At 58.3% G+C, this 1,126-nt stretch overlaps 1 protein-coding gene across 1 annotated transcript in view; it reads left to right on the plus strand.

Annotated features, from left to right (window-relative positions):
• Positions 1-630, plus strand: part of LOC104394384 (histone H1.10-like) — a 9,256-nt gene extending 8,626 nt beyond the window's left edge. Inside the window, exon 3 of the mRNA XM_010003972.1 lies at positions 5-630. Within this exon, the coding sequence (XP_010002274.1) occupies positions 5-630 (626 nt within the window). The remainder of the gene's footprint in view (positions 1-4) is intronic.
• The last annotated feature ends 496 nt before the right edge of the window (positions 631-1,126 follow it).

Consider the following 1,126-nt stretch of genomic DNA (forward strand, 5'->3'; position numbering starts at 1 on the left):
GATGCGCCCGCGCCCGCTGCCAAGGCCGCCGCCAAGAAGCCGAAGAAGGCGGCGGGCGGCTCCAAAGCCCGCAAACCCGCCGGCCCCAGCGTCACCGAGCTGATCACCAAGGCCGTGTCCGCCTCCAAGGAGCGCAAGGGGCTCTCCCTCGCCGCGCTGAAGAAGGCGCTGGCCGCCGGCGGCTACGATGTGGAGAAGAACAACAGCCGCATAAAGCTGGGGCTGAAGAGCCTCGTCAGCAAGGGCACCCTGGTGCAGACCAAGGGTATTGGTGCATCTGGGTCTTTCCGCCTGAGCAAGAAACCTGGGGAGGTGAAAGAAAAAGCCCCCAAGAAGCGGGCAGCCGCGGCCAAGCCGAAGAAGACGGCGGCCAAGAAGCCCGCCAGCGCTGCTAAGAAGCCCAAGAAGGCGGTGACAGCAAAGAAGAGCCCGAAAAAGGTTAAGAAGCCGGTGGCCAAGAAAGCGGCCAAGAGCCCTAAGAAGGCGACCAAGGCAGCCAAGCCCAAAAAAGCGGCTGTGGCCTCGAAGAGCCCGGCCAGGGCGAAGGCGGTGAAGGCCAAAGCAGCCAAGCCCAAGGCAGCGAAGCCTAAAGCAGCCAAGGCGAAGAAGGCGGCGCCCAAGAAGAAGTAAAACTTCTGTGGGAGAAAACTTTTTCCGCGCTTAAACTCCAACGGCTCTTTTAAGAGCCACCCACTTGCTTTTAAAAGGGCTGAAGCACTGTGTCAGTTACTTAACTCGGGGTCTGGAGCCGATGGGGGAGCTCTGGGAAGATTGCTGATGAGGAAACTGGTTCAGTTAGGGGACGTGGCCGAGCAGCTCATTTCAATGATGCTGATAAAAAAGGAGTGCTGGAAAGCCCGCACGGCGCAGGGATTGGCTGAGGGTTCATCAGGGCCGAGCTTCTCCAGGAAGCCCAGTCAGCTCCACCCCCGGACCGGGGCAGGGAATGTGTCGGGAACAGGTGTGCAAGGGGTGGGTGCCTAACCGCAAGTACTGCGTCTGTTCCGATTTTTAAGACTAGACTGAGATTTTCAAACACCGTGAGGGCGCTTTGCTTATTATATATGACATTCAAGCTCCTTTTATGAATATGGAGGTGGCTCTGAAAAGAGCCTTTGTGTTTCTC

This window comes from Chaetura pelagica, unplaced genomic scaffold (genome assembly GCF_000747805.2).
Source record: "Chaetura pelagica isolate M959 unplaced genomic scaffold, ChaPel_1.0 scaffold281, whole genome shotgun sequence".
Classification (NCBI taxonomy): Eukaryota; Metazoa; Chordata; class Aves; order Apodiformes; family Apodidae; genus Chaetura; species Chaetura pelagica.